The 19,853-nt window shown below is 40.9% G+C and overlaps 2 protein-coding genes across 2 annotated transcripts; one reads left to right on the top strand and one right to left on the bottom strand.

The window, feature by feature from the left end:
* Positions 1 to 3,174: 3,174 nt before the first annotated feature.
* Positions 3,175 to 9,575, top strand: FGA (fibrinogen alpha chain; the record flags this gene model as incomplete). The annotated part of the gene is made up of 6 exons (XM_079534578.1): positions 3,175 to 3,225; positions 5,038 to 5,166; positions 6,196 to 6,379; positions 6,668 to 6,813; positions 7,454 to 8,492; positions 8,866 to 9,575. The coding sequence occupies 6 exons, from the start codon at positions 3,175 to 3,177 to the stop codon at positions 9,573 to 9,575; spliced, it is 2,259 nt and encodes a 752-aa protein (XP_079390704.1).
* A 4,369-nt stretch (positions 9,576 to 13,944) lies between these two features.
* FGB (fibrinogen beta chain) lies at positions 13,945 to 19,598 on the bottom strand (the record flags this gene model as incomplete). Its single annotated transcript, XM_079535084.1, has 8 exons — positions 13,945 to 14,173; positions 14,824 to 15,109; positions 15,284 to 15,406; positions 15,965 to 16,078; positions 16,607 to 16,834; positions 17,437 to 17,620; positions 18,224 to 18,427; positions 19,524 to 19,598. The coding sequence occupies 8 exons, from the start codon at positions 19,596 to 19,598 to the stop codon at positions 13,945 to 13,947; spliced, it is 1,443 nt and encodes a 480-aa protein (XP_079391210.1).
* Between the last annotated feature and the right edge of the window lie 255 nt (positions 19,599 to 19,853).

The following is a 19,853-nucleotide window of genomic DNA, read 5'->3' as shown; positions in this document are numbered from 1 at the left end:
AGGAAATGCTGTGAAAACAAATATTCCACTGGTGTAACCTGGCATTTTATGGATTACTAATCAGAACTAAGACTAACTCATTCTTTCATTTGGTTTGCTGGTTGGTGTTCTGAGGTCTCACAAATAATTTTGAGCCTCTTTGGAGAGGACTAAAGATATGGAGGGCTAGAGCTGCTGAATCCAAGATCGTTCACAGAAGTCCTGTGCCAGGACTCATGACAGGGTCTGCCAGACACTGCAGATACGTTGTATGGGCCTTGAAAGAACACTGTCAACAATCATGCCTTTTGGAGATCTTTTCTACTGCTTCCAACCATGGAACTATCAGAAAGGGACCTGAACAGATCTTCTTTTTCTTCTGTCTCGTAGAGACAGAATTAATACTCTCCCATTTTGTGGGGTTGTTTATTTTTGTTTGTTTCTTTGTTTTGCAAGTAAATATGTTGTGTTTTGACTTAATGCCTCCATTTTGTATTCTGAAAGGTCTTATTTATCTTCCCTGAATCAGTCTAAAATTGTACAAGGCCTACAGGGCATAACCTACATAATATAGCACAGCACATTATATTTAGGCAAATCTATCCCCCTCTGAGTTCTTGAGATTTTATCACAGGACTTGGTGCTATCCATTGCCTTCCTTTCATACCCTATGCTTGCTATCACCCTTCCTACTTGTCAAAGACCATTGTAGCACAAAGCATAGGAATTGGGAGCAGAAATATTTTCCTTTTGGCCCTGTTGGAGCGAAGATTGGACCAGATGGATCCAAAGGTCCCTTCCTACCTCATCCATTCTGGGGTTCTGTCATTCTGGCTCACATCCTGGGCACACAAATCAACCCTAAATCCCGGACTCCCCAGCTATCGCTGTGGCAGCCTGCCAAGAGTAGGGCAGCCAAGCAGTAAACTGCACTTCTTTGATCATGAATTAAAGGTAAATCCAAAGTTTATCTAGCTCTTAGCCTGTAACCTTTACAAACAAACACACAGAGAGGTGACTAGATGATTGCAACAAGAAAGCAAAGGTACAGGCTGAAGGTCAGGCACAGGTTCAGCCACCAACTGGAAAGTCTGAGAAGCTCCTCCTCTACCTCAGCTTCACACAGCAATCCCCTTCACACGAAGCAGGAAAGCCCTCTTGGTTAACCTAGTCCTTATGGTCAGTTATCAGCTTTTTCCAGACCCCTAGACCTGGTGACTGAGTTTTACTTGGACCAGAGCTTAAGTTTTTTGATTATTGAAGGTCATCGAAGGCCCTCTCAGCCCTCAGGCATCTTAGAGCTGGCTGCTCCAGAGCCCTGGTGTTAAGCAGAGAGCTACACCTGACGTCAGTGGTATCTGCACATGCAGAGTACTCTAAAGACTCAGAGTATCAAAATGGATCAGGGATAGTAAGTGCAATTCTTGTGCTCCTGAGCAACTGATCTTCAAGCAGAGACTTTGATGTCAGCTGCATAAGCCAAATTAGAGCTCATTGGTGCAAATGGGAGACTGTCTGTGGACACCAGCAGATATTGCATATAGCTCATCTAACTCTATTCTTTTAAAAAACTCATCACAGTCCTGCAAGTCTTCCTCTCATTGTGATCTTTTTGTCCTTTAAGCATTTTTTTGTTTGAGCTTTTTATGATTCTTAAAGATCATTACAATTCTTCCACAGCACCATTACAATTAAACTTCTTTCCAAGTATGCGCAGGTAAGATTAAGCCTTAAATATAGTAGAAACAGATTTATACAAAAACAGATTTTGATGGTGTAGGTGTAAATCAGCGACATAAATCAGTGTAGCACCATCCTATCCATCTGCTCTGTTTCTTGTAACCTGAGAATATGACTCATTCTTAGTGATATTTGTATGTAGAGTTCTGTTCTAATTTAAGAGGGTTTACGGAGACAAGAGAAGCATGCAATGCAAAGCCAGACATGGGAGAAACAAAAGAGTCCAGTTCAACTTCAGCAAACCTTACGTGGAGAGTGATGAAGCCTTCTGAAGGCAGAAAACAAGGAAAAGCAGAGAAACAGAGAATAAGAAAAAAAACCATGATGCTGCTGCAATGGGTCCGAAGCTGCAAACAGCTATTTTGAATTTAAAATGTGGTATAAAACCAGAGTCAAGCTTAAATATGGCTCTATAGAACAGAGTACGATGAGCAATGGATGATGGACAGTTTTGTGAGTACATTAAAAAAAAAAAACATTTAAAAAAAAACCATGAGAACGTTTTGTTCCCTCAACTGATTTGCTTGAGCCCAAGTTTTCCTCCTAATTAATGCTCCCTGTGGTAGCAACTTTTAATATGGGCAGCATCTTTAAGCACTTGACATTCATGTACAATATTCCCCACTAACTCAATAGCTTGTTATAGATCTCGCAGTAGCAACACATTTTAATCAATTCCTATACAAAAACTATAGCAATTTTAAAAGTACCTATTTTCTGCCCCTTAAAAAAGATCTAGTAATTCTCAACTTTTTCTTTTTTTTTTTTTTTTCAGGGACATTTTCAAATACCACTTTGTTGTGCTTTTCATAAATATGTGTGCAACTCACACTGTTCATTTCAATTAACAATAAGTCTGTGTAAGAAAGAAGGTGACGCTAAACAAGGTGTGTGTTATACAAACACCAGCAGTGTCCAGCTGTAGAAACATATGCAAACTGCAGTCCTCAGGGATCCATTTTTGTTGACAAACCATAGTAAACTTTCTTACACTGGTATTTGCCTCAGAAGGCCCAATAGTTTTCATAGGCATGGAGTTGCAAAGAAAGGGCAAAGCAATGACTTTCAAATATCAGCTTGCTTGATTGTATTAGCTAAATTCCGGCCACACAGCATGTGTTTTCCATCAGTTAAGTATTGCTGGCTTCTGCTAGGACCTGCATACACCCTAGATGAACAATAATTTACAAGAAATGAAGCTTGAAGCAGATATATTATTCTTCTTTCCTGGAATACACGGTGTTGCCCTCATGGTGGTGCTGTACAAATTTATCTGGAGTAAATAACACCAGAAACTTGTGCAAGAGACCTTAGGTAATCAACTCTGGCATGTTTTGTCTCCAAACAGAAGGGAGAATAATGATTAATCTCAGCTCTTCAGCAAGGTTTAAATTGCATCAAAAGACCAGAGGAGAGCATCCTCTCATCCACAGTTCTGCTCGCTCTTCTCTGAAGATGATACCATTGAGGATACTCTGTGTGTTGCTCTGCCTCAACTTAGCTTGGGTATGAGTTTACTTACTTCATTCTTTCCATACCTCATTGATTTTGAAGAGTAAATGTTTATTTAATCTGCATTAATCAGATGTATGTTTGCTGTCACTTATATTGTCAAATTCAATGCACGCACATACGCACAAGCTTCCTGTGACTACTTCAATGCTGGACTTTCATAGCAGCAGTTCTTGAATATCCAGTTCTGTTTTGCTTAATTCAGTCTTGTTGAACCTGCCTGCCTTCAGAAAAGCAAAGCAAATAAATTAACATGAATTCATAGATTCACAGCTGCTGCTGTGAGCCTTAAAGCTGGCTGAATTGGATGCTAGAGGCTCCAGCCAGTCACAAATTTTCAATTTCACAAATTTTAGGATGAATTATAATTTCTTTTCTACTGTCTCATTTTACTTCAACTGCATGTTTCAGCTACAAACGATGCACCATGACTTTATTCTAAAACGCAGATTTGAAAATAGTGATTCTTTGGCCGCAATAACAGATTAAACTAGAATCTAAACCAGATTACAATAGATTATAATCTACTATATTATAATATATAATGTAATATTTATTACCTAAAATAAGCAAGAAGCAATTTTTAGATAAGGAAAGTGATAATCTTGATTTTCAACTACGCTAACATAACCTTGCCATTTTTTCAATTATGTTTCAGCTAATAATCGTATTTTAGTCTTTATCTTTCTCTTTGTGACTGAGTTTTGAAGGAAGAGAATGCTCTCACAAATTGCAGAAATTACTGGGAGCAGATCTGGCTAAATAAAAGCAGTCCTGTTGGAGCTGCCAGTGCTGAAAGGGCACAAACCACCTAAAATTAAAGGTTTTATTTGTTACTTTTAGTGGTCCCTTGGGCCAAGATGAATCAAACCAAAGTGAAACTGCTGAGTTTAGTAATGACAATCCAGTTCCACAGGGCTGAGGTTCTGGCTCTGGAGGCTGTAATTAGAAAACTTTCTCTGTGTGAGAATTAATCATCTTTTTCAGCATGAATTATACTGCTTGATAAGAACATAATGCATATACAGAGAAACCTAGGCAGACCTAATTAGGTCTAAAGCAATTTCTTTTACTTTTTCTGAAAAAGAATCATTTTCCAGTTCTTTACTGAGCAATAATGCAGTAAGAATCCCTACAGCATTTTGGCTTAGAATTAGTTGGTATAATTGCACTTTAGTTTCTCAGATTTCAAGAAAATCTCAATACATTTGTTTCTGTTCCTTCCATTAGCAAAGTGCAATCCACCCATCACTGACATTATTATTTTCATTTCAATGTTATTAGTTTTCTTGTTCTTTATGCCAAGCAAAACAGTGCTACAAGCTTATGGGACTAAAACCAGAAACACTAATGAATGGGAAAACTCAATTCATGCATATCTTCAAGCCAGTTTTGAGTAGGCAGAAGGAGTAGAATGAAAACGAAAAATTTAGGAATATGAAAGCAAGTGAAAATAGAACACAGATGTTTCAAAGTTAGCTTAAGTAATTTCAATCTAATTTTGCATTTTCATGCAGAGCTCAAGATTGTATTGCAAAGATATTACCATCATATACTCTAAGCACCATCCATTCTCCACACGAGCATAAATTTTAAGAGTGGAAAAGCTTTGTTCTGACAAAATAAACAAAAGCAAGTCTTACAAGAAATGCCTTTACGCTGTTGGATGATGCATTCCACAAGGCTGCACTTTCCACAGCAGCAGCGCCCCACTGAGTGCTTGAGGATATCAGCTTTTCACTTCCATTTTCTTGACCGCTGCTCCGCCAACCTCAGTTTTGTGCTTCTTCTTGCTCCTCCCGGCAGGCTCAGGATGGGGAGACTGCCTTTGAAAAGGAGGGTGCAGTCGGACGTGGCCCCAGGATCGTGGAGCAGAGGCACCAGTCCTCCTGCAAGTATGAGAAGAACTGGCCTATCTGTGCAGACGATGACTGGGTGAGCAACGAGCCTTGGGGACGGCAGGGCACTCATGGACCCTGCCAGAGCGCTCCTGTGGTTTCTGTGCTTTTGGGCCGTAGTCTGGGGGATGATGGGCAGCCCTTTACACTGGGGCGGCATGGGGAAGTGTCCTGGGGAAAGGAAAGAAGCAAAGCGGAGCTGCAGTGAAACCAAGGGGGAAAGAAAGAAAAGACAGAATAGTTTGGAGGGAGGGAGGAGGCTGGGAAAAATCAGTCTGAAAGAGAAAGGCAAAATAGAAAAACCAGTAAAAAGAAAAATAAAAGTTCTTTTCATGATTTTGATGTTGCTGCTCTTGGAGTTAGCAAGAGGAATGCGCTTGAAAGAAAGACTTGTGACAAAGGGGAATATGTAGAAAGAACTGAAAATTTTTAGGAGGTCTGACGACAAGGTGCTCAGTAAAAGCTTCCCAGTGGCTGACTGAATGTCTGTGTATGAACTGTCGGTTTGTCTCTCCCTTGCCTCTTGCATCTCAACTCATCTCTATGCTACATTTATAAGATATAATCTTGCCAAAGAGCTGTAATGTATAAGAACATGAGGCTCTTCTGAGGAAAATTCTGCTTAAATGAATGGGCCTAGGGCATCCTTGCTCAAACAGGACAGCTAACTTCTCTTTACAGCAGTCCTTTGGAAAACAAATGCGGTGAGATTATTATTTTGGTTTTCTTATTACTGTTATTAATATTGTTACTGTTATTATTGTGGCTTTGTTTAATTTTGTTTCTACTCTTAAGGAACAGAGGAAAGTGAAAATTAAAGGTTCCTCACTCCCACATAAGACAGGATTCTATGCACACCTTTCAACAATTCCAATGCACCAGTGTCAGAGGCGCAAGATGTGAAGGGTCAGCTGTGTCAGTCACTGGATGAACAGGACAGCAGAAGTCACATAATACTGCCCTAAGTTTTATTAGAGGGTTATTGCTGGTTTAAACATACTGATTTCAAAAACAAAAAGGCATGCTCATGAAGATGTTAACGCAGTTATTTCTCTTCCACTTTTAGGGTACAAAATGTCCATCAGGCTGCAGAATGCAAGGACTAATTGATGACACGATCCAGGATAACACTCACAGAATAGACAAAATTAGGCAGCAACTTGCAGCCAGTCAAAATAACTATAAAACATCCAATCGGGTAATTGTGGAAACCATAAATATACTGAAGCCTGGTCTGGAGGGTGCCCAGCGTAAGTATTCCCCTAGTTTTATCATGCGTTGCTAATTTTTGAGCGCGTGCATGTTAGCAATATTCTGTGGAAACACATGCTGCACTGGACCTGATTAACAAAAGCCAGAACAAACATGGTGATACACGACTCTTAACTACTAACTTGTAAAAGGTAATTTTTACCAGCTTTGTGTTACGAGAAATTTGTTCTTAAATATCTGCTTATATTGCCTATTTTAAAATATGATGCACTTCTAGGAAAGAATATCATACCTGCATACCTGACCATGATGAATTTCTCTTTCAGAGCTTGATGAGAATTATGGTCATGTGTCAGCAGAACTGAGGAGGAGGATTGTGACGTTAAAGCAGCGAGTTGCCACTCAAGTGAACAGAATTAAAGCTCTGCAGAACAGCATTCAGGAGCAGGTGGTGGAAATGAAACGTTTGGAGGTAGGCAGTCACTGCACCATTCCCACTGTTTGCAGAGCCTAGCTACAGAAGGGTCTGTTACACAGTGCCCAGCAAGCAGTGCCACATGCAGAAAGAAAATACAATGCAATCCTCTCGGGATCTGCTCTGGTGAGGCAAATTCCCCAGTGAGTTGCTTTCTGTGGGACTTGTTTTATCTTTCCTGCTATGTGGGAAGAGGCATGAAGTCAGGAGGGCCCTTTGTCCCATGTGATCTTGGACAGGCAGCTGGGATTCCTGATGCTGTATCTACTGGCAGTCAGCTCCATGCAGGGCATTTCTCCACTTGTAAGGAGCTGCTGGGCAACAAAGATGAGGAGAGAGGCCCTGTCCTTCTGTGATGCTGCCCAGCAGCCACCAGCCCCAGGAGCGCACACTTAGCCCCAAGAACAGCAGGAACAGAAACTAAACATGCCACAGCACATCTATATCTTTCCATGGAGCTTATGTGCACTGTGTATTGTGTGCCAGGATAGATTTCAAAATGGAGCTTTGGAAAAACTCACCTGTAGATGGGAGGTACCAGGGCAGCTCCCCATTTTTCCCAGCCCAGATAAAAGATACACTAGCTTGAGAAAGTCCAGGAAAGATCCCTAATGCAGTTATTTCTCTGTTTATGTAGGTGGACATTGATATTAAGATACGAGCTTGCAAAGGAAGCTGTGCAAGAAGTTTTGATTACCAGGTGGACAAAGAAGGCTATGACAACATCCAGAAGCAGCTTACCCAGGCCAGCTCCATTGACATGCACCCAGACTTTCAAGCAACCACCTTGAGCACACTGAAAATGAGGCCTCTTAAGGACTCGAATGTTCCTGAACATTTTAAGCTCAAGCCTCCACCAGAAATGCAAGCTCTGAACGCATTTAATAACATCAAGCAGATGCAAGTGGTATTAGAAAGATCAGAAACAGACTCAAGGCCCTCCCGAGGCGAGACCTTTTACCACGTGGCAGAAGCAAGGGGGGATTCTTCACCTTCCCACACCAGCAAATTAGTTACTTCTGCTCATGGGAGAGAAAACCCTAGCCTGGTAGACAAAACCACCTCCTCTGTCCATAGATGCACCAGAACTGTCACCAAGAAAGTCATTAGTGGCCCTGACGGTCCTAGAGAAGAAATAGTTGAAAAAATGGTTTCCTCTGATGGCTCAGACTGCTCCCACTTACAAGGAGGACGGGAAGGAAGCACATACCATTTTAGTGGGACAGGTGACTTTCACAAGCTAGACAGGCTTCTGCCAGATCTAGAGTCATTCTTCACCCACGACTCTGCATCCACTGGTAGCAGGCACTCTACTGGCTCGAGCACCACCACAACCAGCAGCCGTGTGACTGGGGCGGGCAGCAGCCGCCTGGGCACTGGAGGGAAAGACAAATTCACAGACTTGGGGGAGGAGGAAGAAGATGATTTTGGAGGACTTCACCCATCTGGATTTGCTGCCAGCAGTGCAAGTCACTCCAAGACTGTAGTGAGCAGTTCCTCTTCTAGTTTCAACAAGGGAGGCTCCACTTTTGAAACCAAGTCCCTAAAGACCCGTGAAATATCTGAGAGGCTAGGTGGGGTGCAACATGATCAGAGTGCAGAGGATACCCCAGACTTTCAGGCGCGCAGCTTCAGACAAGCAGCAATGAGTACAAGGAGAGACTACAGTGGGAAAGGTACACAGAAGTAGTAATTGAGGTAGTGGAGCCAAATTCAATTAATAACCAAACTGACAGAATGTTTTCAGATACTGCAATATAACAATGCGATGATAAAATGCCAGAACTGTGTCTGATTGTTGCCACTTTGGAGATAAAAGGGAAAATATATCACTAATACTCGGGTATTGCATAGACAATTAGCAATTTAAGATCTGTGTAAGGTTTCCTCTCTCGATTCTTTGTAATGTTTTGCCTGTCACTAAACCTTATGTAGTCCAAGACACATTTAACAAATTTTCCTCAGATCTATTGCTGCTTGGATTCCTCTGAACTTTTTATTAAACTTTACTGATAACTCCTGTCAAACCAGATCAACTTTTTTTTTTAGACTGTGATGATATCCGCCAGAAACACACTTTTGGTGCCAAAAGTGGCATTTTCAAAATCAAGCCAGAGGGATCCAGTAAGGTTTTGTCAGTTTATTGCGACCAAGAGACCACTTTGGGAGGATGGCTATTGATCCAACAGAGAATGGATGGATCAGTGAATTTTAACCGTACGTGGCAAGACTACAAGAGAGGTTTCGGCAGCGTGGATGGCAAAGGGCGAGGAGAGTTGTGGCTGGGCAATGAGAACATCCACTTGCTGACTCAGAACGAGACTCTGCTTCGAGTAGAGTTAGAGGACTGGGATGGAAATGCTGCATACGCAGAGTACATCGTGCAGGTAGGGACTGAAGCAGAAGGCTATGCCCTGGCTGTGTCCTCCTACGAGGGGACTGCGGGGGATGCACTGGTTGCGGGCTGGCTGGAGGAAGGCTCTGAGTACACGTCCCACGCTCAGATGCAGTTCAGCACCTTTGACCGGGACCAAGACCGCTGGGAGGAGAGCTGTGCTGAGGTGTACGGCGGCGGCTGGTGGTACAACAGCTGCCAGGCAGCCAACCTCAATGGCATTTACTACCCAGGGGGCCACTACGACCCCAGGTACAATGTTCCATATGAGATTGAGAACGGAGTAGTCTGGATACCATTTAGAGCCTCTGATTATTCCCTCAAAGTTGTTAGAATGAAAATCAGACCCCTGGAAACCCTGTAGAAGGACAGGCATTTAATATTTGTCTCACAACTAAAAGTTGGAAATGTCTTCTATATATCTATGTGTGTGATGTACCTTTACCCTATGAATTTGAAGGCAACATGGCACATCTGTGGCATACAAAATAAACTGATTGATTATTAACAAAACAGTTCTTTCATCTTGTTTATAACTGACAAAACTTTCCAAGGAAATGTTGATTCTAAAAACCTTATATAAATCTCTGCAACCTTTTGTCCCATTAGTGCTTCTTACTACCAAGCTTAGTTTGACAACTTTAAATGTCAAAATCTGGCAGAATGATATCCCTGATATCCTCATGCACGGCTAAGCAATTGTTCTGAAATGGGAACTGAAAAATGACATTGTGTGCTGTGATATTCTAAACTACAATCTGAGTTTATCTTGATGGTGATGGGGAAGAGAAGTTTTGATTATTCTCCTTTTGGCAAGGGTAGTGACATCAATCTACTGAAGAAATAATTCAAAGTGACAGTGCTCTTCGGAGCAAGTCAACAACTTGAACTCCAACTTAATAACATTTTCCAGACTTAACTACTTACTTCAGCTGAGGAGAAAAATTGCGAGTGGCACTCGTATCAAATTTTCTGTCTCAAATTTTCACACAATCGTGTAATATTCAAACACAATCTTACATCTTCATTTTTAGAACTGAAAATCCATTTAATTCTCTCAGGCTTATTCATTGTCAGGGCATAAAAGGCTTCATGGCTGGAAGATTTTGTTACTGCTGTTTGTACTGGATAGAGAAAGACATACACAGTGTACTGCCTGCATTTCAGCAGATACGTCACATATGCAGTGCCAGGCAGAATACCAAGTTTGAAAATAGATCCTCATCAAGCTCATTGTTCTACACAAGTGAAAGACATAAAAGGAGGTAGAGATCAAGCCATAAAACTTATCCCCAAAACAAGGCAAATTGATAAAACTAGATCTACGTAAAAAAATAAGCTATTACTTTTTAGCAACCCTGAAAAGACTTTGATAGTAATCAGTAAAAGCAAGATGAAGAGCACCTAGGTGAATATATTATCTTTACTCAAGGTTTTAGTATGTTTTTTGGCAACACATGTCAAGCAATGATTAGTCTACATGTAAGGTTTTGACGTCAGCAACTTGCTGACAGGGTGTGGTAGAGATTTTTTAATAGAAACTGGTTTGCATGGAAACCAGCTATATCAGTAACACGATTGCAGAAGAACGTGCTGTATTCATCTTTATACCTAATGACATAAAATTGTGTAAGTACTCTGTTTATTTTTTTCCATAATTCTATTAAAGCATAGGTGGACTTCCTTGCCTAAAATCTCACCAATCCGCATTATTCATGTCATTTAAAAACGTCATCAAATACTGAGAAATGTCATTTTTAGCCTTTTCTTTTCAGGCCTTCTGAAGTACAGCCACTGTGCAACATATTTATTACAGCCCCGTGCAGACAAGTTTCTGTGCTTTAGGAAGAGTCATTGCTGCTTCATGCCACCTGTTCCAGTTTTTTAGCCTCAGTGTCCACGCAGCTGTACCCAAAATTGCCCCCCTAATGGATATATTAAGTAGGGAGATTAAAACCTACTACTGCGTCCTAGATTTGGCAAATGCATTCTTCAGTATTCCAGTTGCTGAAGAATCACAAGACCAGTTTGCGTTTACGTGGGGAGGCAGGCAGTGGACCTTTCAGGTCCTGCCACAGCGGTATGTGCATGCACCAACATATTGCCATAATACAATGGCATGTGACCTGACAAACTGGGAAAAAAATAATAATGTTAGCTTCTATCACTTTATTGATGATCTCCTGTTGATGTCTGACTCACTGGGGGCAGTAGGACAGGTGGAGATTCATTAATTACCTGTCTGCAAGAAACAGGATGGGCTTTAGATCTGGGCCTGTCTGTGAAATTCCTGGGGGCAGTTTGGTCAGGAAAGATAAGGTTCAGGCATTCCCAGTCCCTACAACACGAAAGCAGCTGCAGGAGTCCTTAGGTGTATTGGGGTACCTAATGATTAGCATGACTGTCAGAGTAACACTGTGTATGGTAACTGTTGAGTCATGGCCTGGAACCACTGATTGAGCACCTGGGAAAGGACCCAGGCAGCGCTGGGAGCTCAGGTGAAGGCAACTCACCTGAGTGACCAGAAGGGATGGAGCTTGGCTGCGCCTCTCCTAGACCCCATTGAAGGGCTGACTGCCTCTGGGAAAAGATCTTTTTCTGGAGACCTGTTCCTTGTGGAGTCTTTCCTGAGTGCTTAGATCTTTGGAGGTGGATGAGTGCCTTTACTTTTCCTTTATAGCACTGCTCTATCTGTGCTATTCCCTTTGCTGTTATGGTCTTCTATCATCTTTCTACCACATTTATCTTTCTGATTGTAACACACTGATACATCTCTGGAATTGTGATAGAATTCTCTAGAGAAGAAGTACTTTGTGTAGCATTTGTTTAGCCTACTTTTATTTGTTGTCCGCAGGTAATGTACACGTGGGTAGGATTTATGTAAGAAGAACTTGTGCCTGAAGGATTTAGCCACGTGTAAGAGAACATGTAGCAAATGTGTTTCTCAGCAGTGCCCATGGCCTGCTACTGTTTAGTCACCTACTGGGTTGTGGTGCAGCCATGCAACTTGCAGGCAGAGTTCACTGGCTATTGAGCCTGGCCACCTTTCTGTCCACAAATGAGAAAGTTCCATATAAAAATTCCACTATGTGCTGAGCTAATCAACCTTGTTGTCTTGCTTTCTTACTGTACACCCGTCTGTCTCTCTTTGCTACAATTATTTTTGCCTTGCCTGATCACTGTCCTTCTGTACTACCAAGTCAGTGGAACTTCACCAGGCCTTGGTGCAAGCAAGTTGTTGATCTAGCAATGGGAGCAGCGTGGGGCAGTTCTCTATGATGTGGCTGCAGTAACGAGCCTCAAAGTCACATGGCAACCCTGTCCCATTTAGCCCCGGTAAGTTGTGAGGATAAGGGAAGAATATAAAAGATAGAGGCTTGGTGGCTTGGAAAGACAGAACAAAACGCTGGCGGGGCCTGATGTAATGGAAATGATAAGCCACAGCCTGAACCAGTGGTTGAGCACCTGGTGAGAAGGCAGGACCAACCCAGGGGAGCTCAGTGCATGCAGTGCACCTGAGTGACTGGAAGGCATAGAGACAGGATCTACCCCTTCCCAGACCTCACTTAAGGTTGGCAGTGAAGGTAGGGGTATCTTGATGGAGATCCCTGCCTACTTGAGGCCTTCCAAAGGTAAGAAGCTTTTCTTCCTTTGTTTTTGTGTCTATGCCTGCTGTGTTTGGGCTTGTTCTCATTTGTTGTAGTCTAGGATTGTGCCACCCCACTACTACTGCTGTACTTTCCATCATGTTATTGTATTACACCTGATTACAGCCTCTCTGCTGTCCCACGTGCAGTACTTGATGCCAGCAAGGATGTCATACGCCATTTTGGGTGCCCTTGCACATAAATAGCCAATGGCAAACTGGCAAAAGGCCCTCAGCAACTTGATCTAATTTTGAAGTTGGCCCTGATTTGAGCAAGAGTTCAAACAAGATGCTCTCTAATGTTTCCTTTAAACCAGAACTACGTCGTGACTAGAGTTGTTATTTGTTCTCTCTGAGTCACAGCAGTGACTCAGTGAAAGACAAACCAGTCACGTCTGCTAACACTGTATAGGATACACAGTAAAGAATGTGGGATGGTGGAAATCATGTCATGAGGCACAGTATGCAAGCTAGGTTTCAGGAAAGGGCTTTTCTGTTCCAGAAAATAGGATTTGAACTGGCAGTTGACCTACAGATGTGTTTGGGTTTGTTGTTTTTTTTTTTTAGAGATTTTAAACTCTATTCCTTCTCAATATGTTACACAGGTAGTTTACAATGCCTTTATGGTATAAAAGAAGAAAGCAGTCCTTTCTATGGTGGGATGTTTGCTCCTTCCCAGTTCATGTACAAATACGTAGGAATTGTGATGAAAACTTCATTTTCAAGGCTTTATTTAATTTTTAGAAAACATTTTACAGTAATCTGTTCCCTCTTCAGATCTGGTATGTAACTTCTTTGTAAAAGAGTCAAGCAGCTATATTTTTATACATATTATTGCCTTAAGCCTGATTTTAGACCAGTACTTTTGTCTTGTGAACAAATTAAATAAATGAAGAAAATACTCTTTATGGCTTATATTCATGGTTCAGATTTTGATTTTCAGTTGTCATCGTGTTTCACTTTGGGTCATGATATGGTAGGACCTGCGTATTTGGTTCTCACGTGCAAAGACAAGCCTGAATACAATACAAAAAAAAAGGTACAAATACGAAAAGAAAATTCCTGATTCTATACATTTTGACAATGATTAATCTGGGAAGTATGGCTTGATTTTCATGCTCATCTTCTTCATTGAATACCATGACCCCTTCCAGTTCATCCATACAACACCATCATCTGTACCGTGTTTTGTCATATCCCAGCTGTAAGTCCCTCCCCAGTAGTATCTGCCATTAGGGTTGGCTGCATGGCAGCGATTGTACCACCATCCACCACCATCTTCTTTGGAGCACTGTTTTCTTGGATCTGTAGTTAACCTGATGAAGTAAAAACGGGAGTTGAGTCACAGATGAATGTAAGCAAATAGATCTGAGTACATATGTGTCCCTGTACTGAAATTTTCAAACTACAACCAATACTTAAAATCTCATCTGAACTTCCTGTGAAAGACTGCACTACTGCAAGTATGTGCTATGACAGTTAAAATTTCAGTTGTGTCTCTTTGGGAATTACATTATGGTTTACCAATTGATAACTACAATTCCTTCATCATCTGTCTCTCCCCTCAGGACTCATCTCTGTATTCCTACTTAACTAAAACAGTACTCTTAAGCACTACCACCATCAACCTCAGATAATGAGAATACTGTATTCAGAATGACATTTTGTCTATGGTAACATCATTCCTGGAATCAGTACAATTCAGTATTCCTGTTCCTTACTTGGCTATAGAGCAGCACTAACACAGTGTAAATTTAACTCTTCTTTCGCTATGCCAATTCTGCCTTAAGCTGCACCAGAACAGGATGAACACTTGGCTAGCAAATTACAGTAAGAAAACACATTTTAAGATACTATAAAGTGCTGTGCAAACTAACAGCAACTTAGTTGAAATATTCTGTGGGGTTTTTTAAGCAGATATATACAGCCTGGAAATTTCTTTTAAACGCCTAATGCAAGTACATACCATCCATCATTGTCTCTGTCATAAGTACTGAAGTACATGCCATTGTGAATTGTCATTGTCCTGTTTTCTCCATACAACTGTGAAGCTCCTTCCATCAGAGCATTGCCTGCATTGCCTTTGTAGTTACTAACAGAAAGTTGATATTTGTTTCCTTCATTATGTATGGTGAAACCTCCATAAAGAGCTGATACTTTATCACCATTCCAATCTTCCATTTCAATTAAAACTTTTGTGGGTCCTATCTTGGTCAGTTGGCTGATTTTGTCATTTCCAAGCCAGTATTCACCTGAGAAGTAACAAAGGAGAGATTGGTGAAATCAATCTCAGAGTATATTTCAAGGCAGCTTTATGATTTGCCTGCAAGTCTGTTGAAGTTAATTTCAAAAATTCAAAGAGCTTCAAGAAGTACAAGAAAATTGTTTCACTAAGCACTGTTCACATTTCATGCTCAGTATTTTACCTGGTGTATCACAGTATTTCTTCCCTCCACTCTTTGCAACATTTCCAAATCCTTTCTTATATTCATCCCATGGTCTTCCAAAATTAACACTGCCATCCTGGCGATTCTGAATCAAAGTCCAGCCTACAGGAACAACAGGACATAGATTAAATAATCTAATCTTATTTGGTAAATTATGAAAGGAGCTCCAAGTCTTCTTCTACAGCCCTTCTACCATCATCTCAAGATGAAGGGAGCAAGTGACTTCTTTGTAGGAAGACTGGTTATGAGTTCAGCACTGCCATTTTTACTCACACTGCAGCACTGCCTTGCTTCATGAGGAAATGTAGAAGAAGCAGAAGGTGAAGAAGCACCTCAGATCTTTTTATATAGCATGTAGTAACAGGGTAAGAAAAGAACTAGATCTTCCACTTCTGTCCACCAATACATTGACAATTTTAGCTATATTGATACGTTTTTATTTACCCATCCCTTCACACTTATTCATTTACAGTTTCATTATACCAATATCCTGCTGGGTATCTGACAAACATGACCCTTTAGAATGAGTCAGACTTCATTCTCACTAACTGCAAAAATTGTAACTCCATATTAGTTTGTATAAATTGAAAATTATTAGTATGTTTGTTCTGTTTTAGTATTCATATTAATATTCTAATGACATTGTTATTTCACACTAACCTCCGTTATCTGTTTCCATGTCACAGTATACTCTGTATGGCTTGGTAAAAGGATCTGGCTGGATGATGTACATTTCGGACGTTTCACCTCCCTTTCTGTAAATATCCTCACATTCTGCAATAAACCGGAGACTCTGTTACTAAAGGAGCTCTGAAACCCTTGATTTGCTGATTACAAGGAAACACTTTTAAAGAGGTATTTAATCCTGCTTTGATGTTAATATCTATAATACACCATTTGAAAGAATCAAGGAAGAAAGGACAGCATACTTGTATTGCTCTACATATCCAGATAGGCATTTCTAAAAGTTCAAGCCAAGCTACTGAAGACTGTGTATATTTCAATGACTTTTTGAATTAGACAAGCTTGTAATAGAGGAATCTTTCGTAACTGAAAAAGAAATGAAGGATGTAACTAGGAGAGTCACAAAAGTATTGCCTTCATCTTACTGAAGGTGAACCTGAAGACCAGATACCAGGTCCGAGGGTTTTTTCATATTGGATAATTATCCATCTTTTCTGCTACCTTAATCATTGCAATGGGTTTCAGAGAACAGTCACACCTATTGAATGGTGCATCCATCAACTTGCACAGTGATATAAAGGTAAGAAGAAAGAGTTGTTATTGTAGTTAAATGAGTACCTCTGCCTGAAACCACCGGGATGTTACAGGAAGCAACACATGGGGAACGGCAGTAGTCTGTCTGGGTTGCAATTGCATTCTCCAGTTTCTGTATCTTTTTGTGTAAAGAATCTACGACTGCACGGAGGACCCTGAGGCTAGAGGGGATGTTATTGTCCAGGTTATCCTTTATGTAGTCATAATGCAATTCCACTTCTGTGTTATACTCAGAAAGTATAATATCATTGTCTAGAAAAAACAAATAGATGAGAAGTAGGTTAGTTTTCTATGTTCTCCAGTTATGAAATGAAACAGTTATGAAATGAAAAACAACCTATAAGCATAATTTGAAGATCTGCTAGTTTTCTTATTGGGTAGGAAGGGTATGCATGTATTTTGCTTGCTTTTCCCAAATGTAAAAAAAAAAAAATACATGGAGATGCCTGGAAAATTATTTCTTTGTACTAAAATGCTTCTTTTTTGGCAAGCTAGTAAACTTGATGGTGTTGCTGTAAGAACTAGCTCTTGCCAAAGAGCTACAACTTCTTCCCAAGGAGCCATGCCACCAAGCTAGGAGCTGGGCATAAAGGAGTTTTGGATGGATGATAGATCACAGTATCACAGAACTAGGAAGGCAGGTAAAAGAAGGGGAGCCCATACATTCAGAGGCCTCATACGAATGTTGGCTCAGTACAGGATCCGTGCCTTTGCCTCTCTCAGAGGAATTTTTTTAACATTTATGATTACATATTTTTAACTTTCAAAGTTTACTGCTAGCAAGTAATAGTAGAAATCCTATTTCAATGCAGCTGCAGTATTATTAACATTAATGATTCATAACAATAGCATACCTTTTCTCTGTTTTTGTGTCTTTACCAGTTTATCATCTATCATATTCACATACTGATACATAGTTGTAGAGGTGTCAGAAAATTTGGCCACGCTGTCTTTTAGATCACGCAGAATTGATGTCTCTGTTTTTTCCTGTTTTAGCAGTGTCGTTTGCAGCTCGCACCCGGTTGGACATAGTACTCCCTTAAAAAAACAAAAAGAGCTGTGTATAAAGATCAAGACAAAAAGAGAAGTTTCTAAACTAGTCAGCAAATGACTATACCTTTGGAAACGCTGAATAGTTAGTAATATTTGACCACATATTTAAGCGTTTAGGAAAGGACTCAAGACAACTATCAGCTACAACGAATCTGCAATTTGCAGATGAGGAGAGTGCTTAGTCCCCCAAGAGGATCTTTTTGCTGAATCCCTTGGGCAAAGTCCCGCTTTTGTGTCCAATATATGCTTTTAGCTGTTCTGTACAATTAAATGTTCCTGGAAATAAAGAACCAGCACTAGGACTACTTTCTGTCAGGAACAAATGGAGCCTGTGCATGTTACCTGTTCCTTTCTTCTCTAGCCTCAGAGAATCAAAGAGCTTTTCCACAGCTTGGGTATGTGTATCTCTCATAGGAAATGGCTGCTTATTAACAAATGGTCATCTCAAGAAGCTGAGCACTGTGGAAGCACGGCCAAATTCAGGTGGAAAGACACAGAATTGGGCTGCTTTAAATGCACAACCATCCTACACTTGGCAAAGAAAACGCCACCTTCAGCACCCTTCCAGCCAAACAGGCAGACACTTACCAGCTCCTCAAGAGGATGGTTGCAGCCACCAGCATCGGGGTAGATGGTCCTCTCCTTCTTCATGCCCTGCTTGTCCCGCTTTGGGGGTCGGGGCTGGTACCCGGTGCCAGAGATGGGGGGTGCCACGGGCCTGAGTGTGGGGGCTGCTTCCTGCCGTTTGTCCAGGGGTCGGTGGCTTCGAACATCAACCTGAGGGCTGTCCTCCTGCAAAACCGGGCAGAGAAAGATCTCTGAGCCTGGGCTGAAGCCTTTCTGCAGCTAAGGCCCGTCCTGGAGAGAACGCTGCCCCTGCGAGGCCACTACTTTGCCAACAGACACAGAAGGCCATCTTAACCACGTCACTTCTTTGAAAATCTCCCATCATCTTTAGCCTGGAAGTCTAACAGGCTGAGCAAGGAGCCCGAGCCATCTGTTGAAATGAAGCCTTTTGAATCATGGAACAACTGCATCAAAATCTTCAAACGCCTCCAATCCCATTAAGACTTAGCTATGAATAGCAGACAGGGATAAGAATTAGAGACTTCAAGGAGTTTGAGATGTAGGCAGCATGCAAATCACAAAATGGATGCAAAAGGCTAAGCAAGGTAATCTCACCAGCAGTCAATGCAGTCACGAAAACACATCCTACAACAGAAAATAATCTCACTGCCAGTCACCCTGACCTATTTCATTTTGGCTGGGATTTTCAAAGTATATAAAAAAAAAAAATACTAAAACTATAAATAAAATTTCTCATTAAAATATTTTACTCAAAGCAAACTTAAATATAGGTTAAATTGTTACTTTAGATTGATCCTCGCTGCTTACCTTTTGGTTTGACAATGATCACCTCTCCCTTTCAAACATAAGTCACGTTTATAATTTGGAAATTCATTCTTTTTTTTAAATGTCTGCTGAATCCATAAAAAAATAAATCCCATCTTTTAGGCAGGACGCAAATACACATTTCTATGCCTTTGCACAACACGGAGGAATTGTCTCAAACATCACTGGCCAGCATTACTAAATAAATATCCTTAAACACATTTAGCTAAATAACTAACCTTACCAATTTCCATTCTGCGTTTGCACAAAGAAAGAAAGGAAATAGAAAGTATATCCAAAATCAAAAAATAGCAGTAGCACAGTAAGATATACATGAAGAAATAATTGAAAGATTATTTCTTTGAGCCACAGAAGAATATACATGTATCATTTTCTAACTGAGCTAACTCACACAAGCCAAGTAAGCCATGCATACAATTAAATAAAATTTATCATTCTCACTCTTATTTTCATCAATTCTAATCAGTATTACAACCTCATTATCATAGTCAACAGATGCCTGGGGTTTAATGGCAGGGACGCAGAGCAGGAGCAGCAGGAGCAGCTTCATAGTGCTGCCTGCTTGAGCTGCTCGCTGACCTCCCATCAGCAGCTCTGACAGAGTGAGATCCACTATGTTCCTATATATGCACATGGCCACGCCAGTTTTTCAGCTTGACAGTGATAGGATGAACCCTTCAGAGCAATCACTGCTCTGTTAAATATTAACTTTTCTCTTCTCTGTGTGCCTGAATACAGTTGATGTTGAGCAACTTCTCTGGACAACTCTTATCTGCGTGTCCCGGAGACCTCTGTGGCTGCTGGC

Source organism: Tetrao urogallus (genome assembly GCF_951394365.1).
Source record: "Tetrao urogallus genome assembly, chromosome: 4".
In the NCBI taxonomy this organism is placed as follows: Eukaryota; Metazoa; Chordata; class Aves; order Galliformes; family Phasianidae; genus Tetrao; species Tetrao urogallus.
This window is presented reverse-complemented; position numbering and strand designations above follow the sequence as displayed.